Consider the following 14,863-nt stretch of genomic DNA (forward strand, 5'->3'; position numbering starts at 1 on the left):
ATGGTACAAATGCTCCAAATGACATAATTTTAACCAGTCACTGAGTGTTAACTTCTCTATCTTAACCGACTGGTTTTCCCAACAGGGCTCGCAGCTCGGAAGCAGGAAGGCGAGAGACATCCAGGAGTCACCAGCAAATGAAACGTACGAGGGCACGCGTGGAATGCTGTTTCCTTGTGAGGAAAGGGTAAAAATGTCGAAGCACGAGTTCCACCTGAAAAAGGGCCCTCTGCCCCACCAGGCAACACCCGTATGCCGATAGATTAGTTGCAGGGAGGAGTAGGGGGGCAAATTGTCGGACACATTCTTTTGTTATCAACTACTACCTCTCTAGCCCATCCCACTTTTTTGTTGTGTGTGGCAGCTATATAAACAAGATGCCTACCTTGGTGCTCCTCACTGCAGTTCAACAGCTCCAGGTTCTCTCCGAAAGCCTCCAGTCGTCCTTCTTGAGCCAGATCCAGCCCAGCCTCCATCATGTCCTTCATCACCAGATCCTCCAGCCAGAGAACCATGAGCGTGTACGGAGGAGCGGGCGGCCGCGGCACCCGCATCTCCTCAGCTCAGGCCTGCTATGCCGCACCGCCGTCATCCGGAGGGTTCAACCTGGCCGACGGCCTGGACCTCCACGTCGGGGCCAACGAGAAGGCCACCATGCAGAACCTGAATGACCGCCTGGCCTCCTACCTGGAGAAGGTGCGGACCCTGGAGAAGGAGAACAACGAGCTGGACAGGAAGATCAGGGAATGGTACCAGAATAAGACCGTCATCAGCCGTGACTATACCAGCTACTTTGCCATCATCGAAGACCTGAAGGATAAGGTAAGAAGAGGATCTAGCATGGTCCTGTGTGTGTGTGTGTGTGTGTGTGTGTGTGTGTGTGTGTGTATGTGTGTGTGTGTGTGTGTGTGTGTGTGTGCGTGTGTGCGTGTGTCTGTGTGTGTGAGAGAGACATTTGATATTCAGTATGTCGTTGATGGATGATTGATAACTTGATCACTGTCACTGCCAAAGGGCACATGTTTGTCGGGGTTGCAACACAGTTCCGGTGGCGCATATCAATCAGATTACATTTTTTTGTTTTGTTTTTCAATAAACCGGGTTCAACTTAAAGCTGCATTCCAACCCTGCATCACAACCATCCCATGTTGACTTCTATTGTCCCAGTTAAAGCAACACAGGGGAAATATTGTATAACCATATAGGCCATAACGTAATGGACATTTTATGCCATTTCATGTCACGTCTTGTTTTTCTCATTTTCTCCTCAGATTCGTATCGCCTCCAGGATCAACGCCAAGACAATCCTGGACATTGATAATGCCAAACTTGCCTCAGATGACTTCAAGATGAAGTGAGTGATCAGGTTGAAAAGCCCTGTGTGTGTGTGTGTGTGTGTGTGTGTGTGTGTGTGTGTGTGTGTGTGTGTGTGTGTGTGTGTGTTGGTGTGTGTGTGTGTGTGTGTGTGTGTGTGTGTGTGTGTGTGTGTGTGCGTGTGTGTGTGTGTGCGTGTGCATGTGCATGTGCGCGTGTGTGTGCGTTGCATGTGCTGGGGTTATGCTTTAAAGCTAGCGTCCCTTCAAGCTCCCCACTTTTCCACATACGTGCAAATTGGCGGCTGCATCAAAGTGTCAAAACCATGCCTGGCTGACAGCTTCTATCTCTGTCTCCCCCGCCCCCGACCCCTCAACTCTGACCCCGTGCCCCCTGGGATCCTACAGGTATGAGAACGAGCTGGCCATGAGACTGGCTGTGGAGGCCGACATCGCCGGGCTGAGGAGGGTGCTGGACGAAATGAATCTGGCCAGGATGGACCTGGAGAACCAGTACGAGGGCCTGAAGGATGAGCTCATCATGCTCAAGAGGAACCACGATGAGGTAGAGTATGCAGCAGCTGTTATTATCACTTCCTGTGATAAGCACAAGCCAATACCGATTGATGAGGCAGGTAGGACAGGGGCGGCGCGGCAACTAGACGGGGATTAGTTCCTCGGACGTCTCAACAAATGATGTTTCCACAGCAGCGAAATACTGTGGCTATCTTTTGTGAGCACCAGCCACAGTTTTGACCCACAGGCTCTGCCCTTTACGCAACGTCCCGCGGCGGAGGGAAGTTCCATCTTAGGTTCCTATGTATCTTTATCTTGAGAAAGAGCATTGTACCTCGCCTTCAGACACACTTCCATGTATTCTTCTCTCCCTCCATTACATCATCGCTGACCTTCAAGGGTCATAGAAGCTAAAAAAGCAACCAAACACACACACATACACACACACACACATACACACACACACACACACACACAAACACGCACGCACGCACACACACACGCGCAAAAAGACTATTGGATCCACTTGTGACACATTGCTGACATGTTTAACTGCCTCCCTATAACAGTGATTTGGGTTTTCTAATCAAAACTGATGAATTATATTTTGTCTTTTCGTCCCTATAGGAGATGGCCCTGTTGAGAAGCCAGATGGGCGGCCAGGTCAACGTGTCTGTCGACGCCAAACCTTCCCCAGACCTGAACGCGACCATGACCGAGATCAGGGGACACTACGAGCAAGTGATTGCAAAGAACCAAAGAGAACTGGAGTCCTGGTATCAGAATAAGGTGAGTCACCACGCCCGGAGGAGTGTTGGTGTTGACAGCATGCTGTGGATGTGTTCGTACATCATCATTATATTAGAGACCCTGAGAGTAATTTACAGCACTCTGTTCTTCTGGTCTGCCTAGATTTCTGTGATCGAGAAGGATGTCTGCCATTACACTGAAGTTCTCACGACAAGTCGCACAGAGATAAAGGAGCTGAAGAGCACCCTCCAGAGGCTTCAGATCGAACTGCAGTCCCATCTGAGCATGGTACGTCGAACAACAAACTGATGTGCCTATAATTTGATCCGACCCAAGGCGAGCCTTGTATTTGACACATTTCATGCAAACTCAACCCTGCGCCCCTTTCAGAGAGCGTCCCTGGAAGGCACGCTGGCAGAGACCCAGGCCCGCTACGCCGCCCAGCTCTCGGGGCTGCAGAGCATGGTGACCAGCCTGGAGGCACAGCTGTCCCAGCTGCACGCCAACATCACCAGCAACAAGCAGGACTACGACATGCTGCTGGACCTCAAGACCCGGCTGGAGCTGGAGATCGCAGAGTACAGGAGGCTGCTGGACGGAGAGGATGAAAGGTAAGACTCGATATGCGTGGAGGGGGTGGAGGGCAGGATGGCAGGCAGTGATGAAAGAGGAGAGAATAGATTCTGGTCAGAGACATATATTCATGAATCTTTTTTTCTCTTCTTTTTTTTTTAAACTCTGCATCACCAGCACGAAACAAGGTAAGACATTTTCATAATTAAATCACTCGTTTCTATTATTCACTACTATTGGGTTGCTTGTTATCAGTTTATGGGGATTTTGAGGAAATGTGATCGGGAATGCTCATGAAGTTTCTTTTTTTTCTTTTTTTCTTTTTAGTGGTCACCAAGGTCATCACAGTCGTGGAGACAGTGGTAGATGGGAGAGTGGTTCAGAGCTCCAAGACTGTTGATGTGGACGTGGATGATATTGAATCTTAGTTTCTCAGCACCGTCATTGATCAATAAAATCATGCAGTGGAATCAGAACATATTGTGAGTTTTTTTTGTTCGTTAAGAGCTACTATTTAACTCTCCCTCTTTAAGTAGAGTTATCAGTTTTACAAACTGATATTTAGACTATTACTCATATATTTTTTTCCAATCTTTTATTCCAATTCACCGGATCAGACACATTCACACGTAATGACCGCAATCTTCCTAACACTTAATAGGACCTTCACAATAATTGCTGTGGGAAAGTAGAGGGTAACTATTTCACATTTATACCAGTCACATTTATTCCGGTCAGAAAACCTCTTACTGGAGGGAAGTCGATTGAAATATAAGAAACTTCTTTGTAGAAAATACAAATATATACAAATATATAAGACTTTATGGTCTGAACAGACACGTTCACGCCTCCTAATAGGAGTCTTGGTTGTGATTTTGAAAAGTATTGTGTGGTGTGTGTGTGTGTGTGTGTGTGTGTGTGTGTGTGTGTGCACAAAGTGTCCACCGGTTAGTGTACAGGACTAATCCCAGTTGGTTCTGGTGTGTAAGGTCGGCATTATGTCGTGGTGCCGCCAACCCTTATCTTATAAATTATACATATAATTTATAATCTTATAAATTATACATATAATGTATAAGGTAAGAAGTTTGGTGTAGCACATTCTTGTTGGCCAAGTCAATTTCAAAACCTTCATGCCAGATTTCTGTTTGTGTTGACTTCAAGCCATAACTCTTGAACAAGACGCTTCATCTCATTCTTTTGATACCCGGCAAACTTTACCTGTCCTGACAAATGTTGAATTGGCGTTGAAGGTATCGCCGCAGGCATGCATCTTGGAGAAAGGGTGCTCCACATTAGTCAGAAAACCTCTTACTGGAGGGAAGTCGATTGAAATATAAGAAACTTCTTTGTAGAAAATACAAATATATACAAATATATAAGACTTTATGGTCCGAACAGACACGTTCACGCCTCCTAATAGGAGTCTTGGTTGTGATTTTGAAAAGTATTGATCCATAAAGAAGATATTAATGGGTAAGAGGCCCGGGGTCATGGTTTGTCTTGATTGACAGGTCTGTTGCTAGGTGTGTCTCTTGTCTCTGTCTCTGCCCAAACTTAGAAAGCTCTGCCTCTGATTCCTGCCAAGACGGCAGCGAGCATGCAATATTCGTAATAAGAATTTCTAATAAAATAATTTTAATAACATTATTTTTTTTACTCTATGTTACTTTGCGAAAGAATCGTCATGATTATATCTCGTTCATGGTTTCATGAGACAATTTCGATCTGATGCCAATAAACAACCCCGATGACAGCCATTTTTATTTCAAAAGCAGTAAGGCCGAACAAATCACATCATAAAGGACACTGAAGCCAAAGAGTATAGTCGGCAAACTGAGAACACGTTTATTGATTTCAAACACAGCAAGTCAAAACCACTGCATCCAGATGTTCCACTCAAGGGGGGTGGGGGGCGTTGCGTCCCGTTGGTCTCAGTCTACCGTGCGCTGCAGCTTATGAGCTCAAGGTGGTCGTTGAGGAGGTGACCACGTTACCGTCCGATGTTTCCTCCACAATCACGCGCACGTTGCGAGTTGTGGAGGTGCTGGTCGTCCCAGCGCTGCCCACGTGTCGGTGGGGGAAAAGGATGACAGCGTTAAAAAAAAAATATATATATATATATATATATATACGGAGAAAACCTCCAAGCACCACCTCTTCAACCCTGCTCTCGTCTTAACCGCTCCCTCACCTGATCTCTCCATCAATGAGTCTCCTGTACTCTGCGATTTCCAACTCCAGCTGGCTCTTGGTGTCCAGCAGAATCTGGTACTCGTGCCCCTGGCGCTCAATGTCGGTGCGCAGTCCCATTAACTGCGCCTCGAAGCCGGTCACCAGCTTCTGAAAGTCCTGGAGCTGCTGCGAGTACCGCGCCTCTGTTTCCTCCAAAGTGCCCTCCAGCGAGCCTTTCTGTTGGGGTGGGAATGAGGGTAGGACGACAGTGAGAAGGACATGAATGTGACGAGGAAAACGTGTCGAAAGGGATTATGGAATCATTGACGCTAACAGTAATCATTTATGCGGTTTGAGACTTTTGTTTTGTTAAAATTTGCAGATGAGAAGACATTTTTTTCAGACTCAGAACAAGCGTTACCATGCTGAGCTGGGACTGCAGTTCGATCTCCAAGCCCTGCAATGTGCGACGTATCTCAGAGATCTCCGACTTGGACGTTTGGAGAGTCTCTGTGCTCACTGCCACCTCCTTGTTAAGCTCCTCGCTCTGCGGGGGGGAGAAAGAGCAGAGGTTTCCAACATGTCGGTCAACGGTCAACAAGCTCAAGAGGACGAGACTTAGTGCGAGTCACATGCAGTACAGACATTTCTAAAGGCCGTTCAATATAAATTTGCACTATCCAGGTCCAGTCCTACCTTTGCCTGGAACCACTGGTCCAATTCACGCTGATTCTTTGCGGCAAGAGCCTCATACTGCTCACGGATCTCACTCATGACCAGATTCAGGTCCTGCTGTTGCCCTGCATCCACCTCCACGTTAATTTGACCACTCATCTGGTTCCTCATGAGAGCCATCTCCTGGTGACACGGTATAATAATGGTTCAGTGAAAGACCGGAGGCAGCTGGAAGGCAGCGGAAAACCAGGTGACACAAGACATATTTGGAATTGTTCTGCTCTTCGCTTCTGACCTCCTCGTGGTTCTTCTTGAGGAAGATGAGTTCTTCCTTGAGGCCCTCGATCTGCATCTCCAGATCCGACCTGGCGAGAGTCATCTCATCCAGTAGTCTCTTCAGCCCGGCAATGTCCGCCTCCACTGACTGGCGCATGACCAGCTCATTGTCATATCTGTCAGAGTAGTGTTTATAGTTTTCAGCCGTTTCATAGTTTACATTTTATTATATATATACTCATGTACTTGAAAACCTACTTGGTCCTGAAGTCATCTGCAGCCAATTTAGCATTGTCAATGGCCAGGTAAATGGCTGCATTCCCGTCTTTGGAATTCTGGATCTTAAGTAATAGAGAAAAGGTATGAATTAGCTCCAACTAGGCCTGATCATTATACGTATTTTAACACTTCATACGGAGCATAACAATTGATACTGATTCAGTGACGGACACACAACACAACAACATTTGTTTCATGGTATTTAACGTATAATCTCTTAAAGGCTGCATAGTTGGTAATGACAATACTGTAACTATAAATACAAATAGGTTATTTTAAGATTAATGAATTAGCAGTGACACCATAATGCATTTATAAATAATGAACAGATACATGGATTGATGGGTGACATGATGCACGGTGAATGGCATGATGTCATCATTCAGCAGATCAGGTGACATACCTTTCCCTGCAGATCGGCGATAATGACTGTGAAAGCAGAATAGTCCCGAGCCGCAGGAGAGGTCTTACTCTCCAAGAACTGGCGGATCTTAAGCTCCAATTCACCATTGGCCTTCTCCAAAGAGCGCACCTTATCCAGGTATGTTGCAAGGCGGTCGTTCAGATTCTGCATGGTGGCCTTCTCACTGACCGCAATCACGTCCCCCCCATCAGAAGCATATCCTCCACCCGATCCCATGCCAAAACTAAAACCGCCAGCGCCAGCGGCACCCCCTCCACCACCACCTCCAGAGCTGAAGGAAGCTGTGGAGATACGTCCACCCTGGCCTATTCTACCCGCATACATACTTTGAGCCCTTGAAACCTGAACTCTTCCCTGGCCGCCTCCATAGCCTCCTGCAAAGCCACCTCCATAGGCGCTTCCAGAACTAACTCCAAAGCTACGACCACCAGAACTTGTTCCGATGGAGCCCGAGGAAAACCTTAAGCTGGAAGTCATGGCTGCTGCTTGACAGGGAAGGTCCGGCTGCCTTAGAGATGAGGAGACAGAGTGTGGTGCACTGCCCTCCTTCTGTCCCTGTTTTTATCCACATCAAGGTGCTGGGGTTGGCTAAGGGTGAGGAAAAAGGGAGGAGCAGAGAAGCAGAGACATTGCAACAAGGGAGGCAGAACTCCACCCAACACACACCCCGCAGGCTACTAATGTTCAGAGACACAGGGAGATTTTCATATTGTGTTATCTTACATTAACATTAGTAACATTGCACAATGAGCATAACTCTAGCTTGCAATGGAAGAATGAAATAACTATTCTGCTTAATTCATGTAAAACTCATGTAAGATACTAAAAATAATGCATATTGAAAAAAAAATGGCATAAAGCAAAAAACATATATATATATATATATTTATATATATATATATGCATATATACACATACATATATACACATATATTTTTTACCTGTGCTGTCAGCATCCTCGGCATACAACACTTTATTAATTCTTTAACCATCAAGAACTGCTGCAATAACTCTCTCCTGTGAACGACCTGCACGATGGCAAGAGCACAGCCTTTTGTTACAGGGAACCACCACCAATCCCCCTCTTTGGAGAACTATTTTACCATGTTCGGGTCTATTAACAACGAATCACTGCTCCGAGAGGGGGAGAATCACCACGGGTGAGACAAATGAACATAGAACCGAACAACAACATGTACATGGAAACAACATAAACATAGAAACAAACAACAACATGGACACACATGGACAAACATAAACATCGGATGACAACATGTATCGAAAAAACAGAGTTAATTAAGTCCAGGAAAACTGAAACAGCAATCGGGCACATGGCCTCTTCCTGTCATAGTTATGGTAGTAAATGAAGGAGGAAAGGAGAGGAATGCAACCAGGAGTGTGTTGGGGTGCATTCAAAGCGGATGCTGGTGGCGTGCGTGCGTGTGTGTGTGTGTGTGTGTGTGTGTGTGTGTGTGTCCACCGGTTAGTGTACAGGACTAATCCCAGTTGGTTCTGGTGTGTAAGGTCGGTATTATGTCGTGGTAACTCCAAGCAGCATGGTGCCTCCAGCCCTTATCTTATAAATGATACATATAATTTATAAGGTAAGAAGTTTGGTGTAGCACATTCTTGTTGGCCAAGTAAATTTCAAAACCTTCATGCAAGATTTCTGTTTGTGTTGACTTGAAGCCATAACTCTTGAACAAGACGCTTCATCTCACTTTTCACAATAGAGATGCTGAAAAAATGGGGCGGCGGCCACAGTATCATCATTCTTTTGACACCCGGCCAACTTTACCTGTCCTGACAAATGTTGAATTGGCGTTGAAGGTATTGCCGCAGGCATGCATCTTGGAGAAAGGGTGCTCCACATTATTTTGCTTTTGCTGGATAAAAACCTCTTATCTATTTTCCTCATAAGATTTTAAGGCCGATTGTACTGCTCAACAGTTCATGGTGGCAGAAAGGCACTGGCATAACTCAACACTGGGCACCGGTGGCATGGAACGTTCACCTCAGATGAGAGAGTTGCGCTGCTCGCTTTTCCTTGGCACTGGGCTTTGGCATTCTCCTCACGTCCCAACACGAACAAGAGCTTCCTTGTTAGCTCCTGTTCGAGTTCTTGGGGTTTTTTTTAACGCCACAGATGACTCACAAAGTAAGAGTTTTACGTTTTGCATGTGGAAAAGTTTATTTGCATTTGAAAAAATGTTGAACCGATTTAGCATTACGATGCAGTTTGCTAATTGTTTTCATATGTTAACAATAAAATAAAGAATGTATGCAATATTGGCCGACCGCTTATGTAACTTGGTACAGCATGCAAGGAAAGTGAAAACGCATGCACGTACACACACACACACACACACACACACACACACACACGCAGATTTTGCATTGTCTACAAACTATTCCCTGCTCCTTTTCAAGCAACATTGCTATAAATTATCTCCAAGTTGCTGAGTAGTTTGAAATTCAACATGCTCACACAGGCCCCACTGGTGCAGTTTGAGCGAGGACCCCTTGTCTCTGTATCTTCACACCAACACATTATTCTGACATTTTGCAGACTCTTTAGCACACGTTCCCTCCACCATGCCGAGCGCTGCACATGTCAATCAGCTTATTGACGGCTGGGGAAACGTTTTTTCTCCATTGCTTTTCCGCACCCATCCTCAAGACGTATTCTCTTTATTATGAAATAATGCTAAGTTGGAAGCTGTGCAATGCAATTTTAACAATGTCAGAGGAGAGGCAGCACAAAGGCTTAAGTCAACTATGATATTGTATTCATGTATTGACTTACATTTACATTTACCCATTTTATAGATGCTTTCGTCCAAAGCAACTTACAATAGGAATGCTTTGCTCTTGTGTGTGTGTGTGTGTGTGTGTGTGTGTGTGTGTGTGTGTGTGTGTGTGTGTGTGTGTGTGTGCGTGTGTGCGTGTGTGCGTGTGTGCGCGTGTGCGTGTGTGTGTGTGTGTGTGCATGCGTGCCTGTGTGCCTGCGTGCGCGCGCGTGTGTGTGTGTGTGTGCACCGTTTTCTTAGTTCCAAGTCCAATGTATTCTGAAGTATAGATATAGATCGATATCAAAAATATGAATGTTTGGTGGGCATTTAAGTGATATTGGGAGCTATGTAACAGGTTAAAGTATGCACCCCTTCAGTGGTGATCAAATTTTGCAGCACCTTGTCCAAACCTGAAAGACCTGAAATGGAATTTTAAGGGAGTGGCTGAGGGAGTGGCCACAATAAAAAAAACAACACTGTTTTTATTTGTTTAGTTGGAGAAACGGGGAACGGGGACACACAGCGGAGTGGAGATCACTCCCTCTCCGTTGCGCATTTCGTATCAATATGCCTCGTTGGTATATTGATGTATAGTCCATGTAAGCTGGGTTTTACGAACAAATGCTGTGCTGCTTACACGATGCCACTCTGAACCCACTCATATATTCTCATCTCATCTTTTTACTGAAATAGAAATGCAATTGACGTTGAGATTAGGGTCACTCCTTCCACTGGAGAATGATTTTAAATTATAATTGCTGATATTTTTATAAACACCTGTGATTGCTTTAACTAGTGTGTCTGCAATGTGCAGACATTAATTGAGTGACGTCGACTGAACGGCATTTTTCTTGTAATTTGTTTGCAGGTATCTCTTGCGGAGGAGAGACGAGAGAGAAAAAGAGAGAAAGTATATCGAGCCTTGACTTGTCCCTACAGGAAACAGAATCAAGGAAGGTCTATCACGAGCAAAGCATAGCCTTCGTTCACACACCGCCAAATGAATGATTGCAAAATAATTACATTGATAGAAGAGCACTGTAGATTTTAAACATGTTTAAAATAGTTGTGGTTTGAAAGAGCATGTTTCTGCCGAACAGACTGAAGAGGTTTGGTTCAATAAAATACATTTGGTTTGACATCATTACAGCCGTCTTTCATCCCATCAGTTTTCATTTGAATAAGAAACACTTGATGTGAAATTGGAGAAAATTCTTGCTCAGGGTTAAAGCATATAGCAGGCCTAATGAGCTATAGTGTTACATGCAACAGGTGAGAAATGTAGTATTACTGTGATAGTTATTACTCATTATTGCAAGGATAATCGTTACTGTGTTATTACTTTGAGTTATTCCTGTTCTAATACTGTGAGTTTGTACAAGTTTTTGCTGTGATAGTTATTACTGTGATAGGAGAAACACCCAGTGGTTTTTCAGGTGTGGATCATCTATTATTCACATGCCACTTTATTTATTCACATGCCACTTTAATGCACAAATGTGTATTTACATAATTTCCTAATTGCCTAGGAGGTAGAGCTGGTCGTCTAGTAATCTAAAGGTTGCTGGTTCGATCCCAGGCTCCTCCTGCTAGCATGCTGTAGTGTCCTTGAGCAAGACACTTAACCCCTAATTGCTCCTGATGGCTGCGTCCGGCGGTGTTTGAATAATTGTAAGTCGCTTTGGATAAAAGCATCTGCTTAATGTAATTCCCTTTATCTGTTTTATTCTATATATTTTTATTCTATTCTATAAGTATTCGACTTACTGTATTACATTTTAGGAATCAGTTTGTTGGTCTAGTAGAAAGAAATTTTTTTAGGTAGCTACTGTGTCCAGTCTAGGACATGTAATCACGTGTAATCACCGGGTGCGTTGCATTACATTTCACCGCATATATGTATGAAAGTATGTATATGTATGTGACGAATAAACCTCTTGAATCTTGAATCTTGAATCTTGAATCTACCGAGGAGTGAAAGGTAATGAATTGTCTATTTTTCTCTCTCTCTCTCTCTCTCTCTCTCTCTCTCTCTCTCTCTGTCTTTCTCTCTCTCTCTTTCTCCCTCGAGTGAAAGGTAATGAATTGTCTATTGTTCTCTGTCTCTCTCTCGCCAACAATTCCGCTACAGTGTGTGAAAATTCATTGAAATCTCAGGTGAGTCACTGCCAGTATCGGCAACACCCTCGCTTTTTGTTTTCTTTTGCCCACATTCAGGCAGGTTCCACCCTGCGGTGTGGGACCACACCCTTCTGTGCAGACCTAAGAAATCACTTTTGCTCAAAAATTGGTTTTACTTCAAATATTATTTTGCAAAGATTATGAAGGCGTACTACAAAACAAAATGCGACTCCTTGAACCCAAACACTGCCTATTTTATTTAAGTCACAATAAAAGGCGACTTTGGGACACCTGAATGGGATTCAGTTACAATAAGTGGAGAAATAAATCTTCATGCAACTTTGATTATAGTTACTATAATATGGTCTGATTATATGCAAATGTATTATTAAATTGCACAGATTATCATTATGTGAATAAAAAAAAACAAAAAACATATTACCTCTTCTAGTTCTAATAAGCACCCTGTGGGCCCACCACCCGCAGGGATAGGCGTTGGGGTCGGGTGCAATGCCAGCCGGGCAGCGGGCAAAGGCGGGGGCCTGGGCCTGCTGATCCTCGGCATCGCAGACTAGTTCTAGGGACGTGGAATGTCACCTCTCTGGCGGGGAAGGAGCCGGAGCTGGTGTGGGAGGTGGAGCGGTACCAACTATATATAGTTGGGCTCATCTCTACGCACAGCACCGGCTCTGGAACCCAACTCCTTTTCCGGAGTTGCCCAGGGTGAGAGGCGCCGGGCGGGTGTGGGGAAACTCACGAGCCCCTGTGTTGGAGTTCTCCCCAGTGAGCGAGAACGTCGCCTCTATGCGACTATAAGTTGCTAAGGGTAAAGCTCTGACTGTTGTGTGTGCTTATGCACCGAACACCAGTTCAGAGTATTCGGCCTTCTTGGAGTCTTTGGGTGGTGTCCTGGAAGGGGCTCCGCCGAGGGACTCTATAGTTCTACTGGGATCTTCAACGCTCACGTGGGCAACGATGGAGAAACCTGGAAGAAGAATTTGACATTTGGCTAAACGTTGTTTTCTGATGCCACACGTTCAGGTGACCAGTTGTGATAAAGGCACAAAAACTTACGAATGTACTGCAAATTGTGACAAATAATCTCTTGAACTTGAACTTGAACTTGAAATATCTACAGCTAAATCTTCTGATAGGACATTCCAGTGGATGGTAAACTAAGTCACATCATGTGAGTCCTTCCCATGTACACAGGATGAGGTTCAGTATGTAGATGCTTTTTCCTTACTTGTGAGTTCAGTATATTCCAGCTCTGACACTTAATGAATCATTATTTACAGTGATGAATTACACCCTTAACAAAAATTTGACATGTCAATCATTTCAATTCAGCAAAGCATGTAGGGACTTGATTTAGAGTCTACAGGAATCACATTTTTGTTTTGCATCAGATGACTCTTCGGCCGCAGATCAACACTGCTTCTCCACTTGATCCAACCTGCCCCGATGAAGAAGCCTGCGATGACAGATTTGTGAACGTTGTGTTTCTGCAGATTGGGAAATATTCATGGTTTAAATGAGGACAGGTGTTCCAGCAAGTCGGTCCATCTGGGGCCCTCAGGCCTTCCACTGCCGGCCTGTTAGAAGTACCAGACCCCACTCAGAAGAAGCTCGGAGATGCAGCCTTTTCAAGCTATGCTCCCAAATTATGGAACAAGCTGAGGCAGATTCTGTCGGTGCTTTTAAGCGAATGCTAAAAATGTTTCTTTTCAGCTCAGTCTTCTTAGATGTTTTTGTTTTAATTTTTAATTAAAAAAACTTCAATTTCACTTCAACTTCAATTCAAACTTTAATTGAATTTTGTATATTTTATTTAATTTGCAAATTCTTATTCTGTTGGTTTTTGGTTTCATTATTTTAATGCTTGTATTATTATTGTGCTTTTATTGCTACGATCTGATGGCCCTTTTCAATAAAGCACTTTGAGTTGCATATTGCGTATTAAAGGTGCAAATGCAAATGTATTATTAAATGGCACAGATTATCATTATGTGAATAAAAAAACAAAAAATATTAGGTTATTATTATTATTAGGTTATTAAGGTTATTATTATTATTATTATTATTATTATTATCATTATTATTATTATTATTATTATTATTATTATTATTATTATTATCATCATCATCATCATTATTAGGGGTCCGGCCCTCGAAGGAGGCCCCTGTTGTTTTTCTTCATGAAAAATTTACATCAGTAGTCTATGGATGTCCATGGAAGTACCTGGGATGGTCTGTGACCTCTTTTTTTAAATTTTATTTTATTTTTTACCTGTGTTGGCAGCATGCTGGGCATACAACACAGAGTATTTGTGCCATTGCGTCTAGGACAGAGTTACATTACATTACATTACATTTAGTCATTTAGCAGACGCTTTTATCCAAAGCGACTTACAAGGGAGAATAACATTCAAGCTACATTGCGACAGAGATTAGTGTAACAAGTTAGTCTGCAACGAGTTAGTCTGCAAGTGGAGTTGAAGTTTTCAACCTGCAATGCAGCTCTTTATTGATTCTTAAATCATCAAGAACTGCTGCAATAACTGTCCTGTGGACGACCTCAAAGATGACAAGAGCACAGTTTTTAGGTTATACAGAACCACCACCAACCCCCCTCTTTGGAGAACTATTTACCATGTTTGAGTCTATGAACAACTCACCACTACTCCAAGAGGGGGAGAATCACCATGGTTGAAACAATAAAACACAGAACCAAACAACATTTACACGAAAACATTAACATTCGACGACAACATGTATTCAAAAACAGTTAATTAGGTACAGGAAAACTGGAACTACTGTTGGGCACGTGGCCTCTTCCTGTCATGGCAGTAAATGAGGGAGGAAAGTAGGGGAATGCAACCAGGAGGGTGCTAGGGGGGGCATTTGAAGCGGGTGTGGTGTGTGTGTGTGTGTGTGTGTGTGTGTGTGTGTGTGTGTGTGTGTAAGGA

At 44.0% G+C, this 14,863-nt stretch overlaps 2 protein-coding genes across 2 annotated transcripts; one reads left to right on the forward strand and one right to left on the reverse strand.

Moving 5' to 3' along the window:
- Positions 1-475: 475 nt before the first annotated feature.
- krt98 (keratin 98) lies at positions 476-3,783 on the forward strand. Its single transcript, XM_079998596.1, has 8 exons — positions 476-822; positions 1,272-1,354; positions 1,722-1,878; positions 2,457-2,618; positions 2,742-2,867; positions 2,970-3,190; positions 3,330-3,340; positions 3,480-3,783. The coding sequence occupies exons 1-8, from the start codon at positions 478-480 to the stop codon at positions 3,578-3,580; spliced, it is 1,206 nt and encodes a 401-aa protein (XP_079854722.1). The 5' UTR covers positions 476-477; the 3' UTR covers positions 3,581-3,783.
- Positions 3,784-4,975: 1,192 nt separating this feature from the next.
- LOC307229840 (keratin, type I cytoskeletal 50 kDa-like) lies at positions 4,976-7,533 on the reverse strand. Its single transcript, XM_079999934.1, has 7 exons — positions 6,961-7,533; positions 6,537-6,619; positions 6,298-6,454; positions 6,024-6,185; positions 5,749-5,874; positions 5,347-5,564; positions 4,976-5,214 (listed from the first exon to the last, which is right to left on the reverse strand). The coding sequence occupies exons 1-7, from the start codon at positions 7,456-7,458 to the stop codon at positions 5,109-5,111; spliced, it is 1,350 nt and encodes a 449-aa protein (XP_079856060.1). The 5' UTR covers positions 7,459-7,533; the 3' UTR covers positions 4,976-5,108.
- Between the last annotated feature and the right edge of the window lie 7,330 nt (positions 7,534-14,863).

This window comes from Zeus faber (genome assembly GCF_960531495.2).
Source record: "Zeus faber genome assembly, chromosome: 4".
Classification (NCBI taxonomy): domain Eukaryota; kingdom Metazoa; phylum Chordata; class Actinopteri; order Zeiformes; family Zeidae; genus Zeus; species Zeus faber.